The 1,411-nt window shown below is 64.4% G+C and overlaps 1 protein-coding gene across 1 annotated transcript in view; it reads right to left on the reverse strand.

Moving 5' to 3' along the window:
• The window catches only part of H696_00966 (hypothetical protein), a gene marked incomplete at its 3' end in the record, with an annotated part of 5,915 nt that overhangs the window by 2,939 nt on the left and 1,565 nt on the right, over window positions 1–1,411 (reverse strand). The window contains exons 4-5 of the mRNA XM_009494855.1: window positions 750–1,410; window positions 128–544 (exon numbers count right to left, since the gene is read on the reverse strand). Of these exons, the coding sequence (XP_009493130.1) occupies window positions 128–544; window positions 750–1,410 (1,078 nt within the window). The remainder of the gene's footprint in view (window positions 1–127; window positions 545–749; window position 1,411) is intronic.

Consider the following 1,411-nt stretch of genomic DNA (forward strand, 5'->3'; position numbering starts at 1 on the left):
GAGAGAGAGAGAGAGAGAGGAAGGGAGGGAGACCGAGAGAGAGAGAGAGAGAAAGAGAGAGCGAGCGAAGGAGGAAGGCAAAGAGGTGGAGGCACGAACGAGGAAAGGGAAAAGCATGACAACGCACGATGATCATGAGGTCCTTCCCGGCGTGGGTAACATCCAGCAGGGTGTATGGCCCGAATTGGACCGCACGCTGCGGAGCTCCATGTTGAGGGGGCGCCCCTTCGATGAATGCTTGCCATGACGCGAAGACACCGGTGGTGTTGCGACCGGAGCCCATGTCACCAACCATGGCGGTTGCCGTGTCGCGGACATCCTGATCGAAGTACTCCTGGGGGGTAATCAGCCGCCAGAAGCGCGACGCACCGGGACCCAGGGCCGCGGTCGGCTCGGCTGGCGAGTCAAAGGCCCCGGTCGTGGGGTCTGGCGTGCGCCCATGCCACCGGAGCAGCAATTGCGGATCATTTGCCTCGGCAGCTGACGAGTCAGCCACAATATACCCCTGCTTGTCCACCAAGAAGAGCTTCACGGAGCCCGGGGGCTGCGGCAAGGGGAAGGAAAGCCGGCCGGCGAGGGAAGCACAAGGACATGGCAAAGGCGCAGAGAGCCAGCCGATGAAGGGAGGCCGGGGATCGTGCAAACAGAAGTGATTAGAACCCCAACAGGGAGAGGGCGAGACGGATCGAGAGGCAAGAGGGATCCGCGAGTCGAGAGCGAGGGCCACCAAAGTGGCGGAAGTTGCGCACCGCCCCGAAAAGAAGTGTCGTCTCGGAGAGGATGCGCGACACCGAGTGCATGGGGAAATCCACACCAACCAAAACCCGACGCCAAGTGCCCAGCTCCCCGGCAGTTAGCAGCCCAGGATCCCCATGGCCGGGGGGGACCGACAAAGCCAGGCCACAGGTGAGCCCGGGCTCCGGGCTGAAACCCCCATAGACTGGGGTGCTGGTGCTGCTTGGATCCATGGCACCGGGGCCCACGCCGGCCTCCATGACGTATGGCTGGCCAAAGCCGGCCCAAGGCTCAGCTGCCATAGCCGGCGCATTTGCCAGGCTCTCGCGCTCTAGATTGGCCAGGGGCACAATCGATGTCCGGCGGGCGGGGGCCTGCTCAAGGGCAGACTGGCCCGAGCCTGCCGGCAGGTGAACCGTCGAGAGGGCATAGCTCGTCGGGCTCATGCCAACCGCCTTGCATTGCTCGTAATAGACGGGCGGAGGGTCATCAGAGGAGCCGGAGGACGATGGAGAGGAACCCGAGAAGGAGGCTGAGCCAGAGCAAGACGGTGAGCCTGGAGAGGAAAGGGAGTCCGAGGCAGGGGAGGAATCTGACAAGGAGGCTGATCCCGGTGAGGAGGCCGACCCCGGCGAGGAGGCCGACCCCGGCGAGGAGGCCGACCCCGGCGAGGAGG

Source organism: Fonticula alba, assembly GCF_000388065.1.
Source record: "Fonticula alba strain ATCC 38817 unplaced genomic scaffold supercont2.1, whole genome shotgun sequence".
NCBI classification, from domain to species: domain Eukaryota; order Rotosphaerida; family Fonticulaceae; genus Fonticula; species Fonticula alba.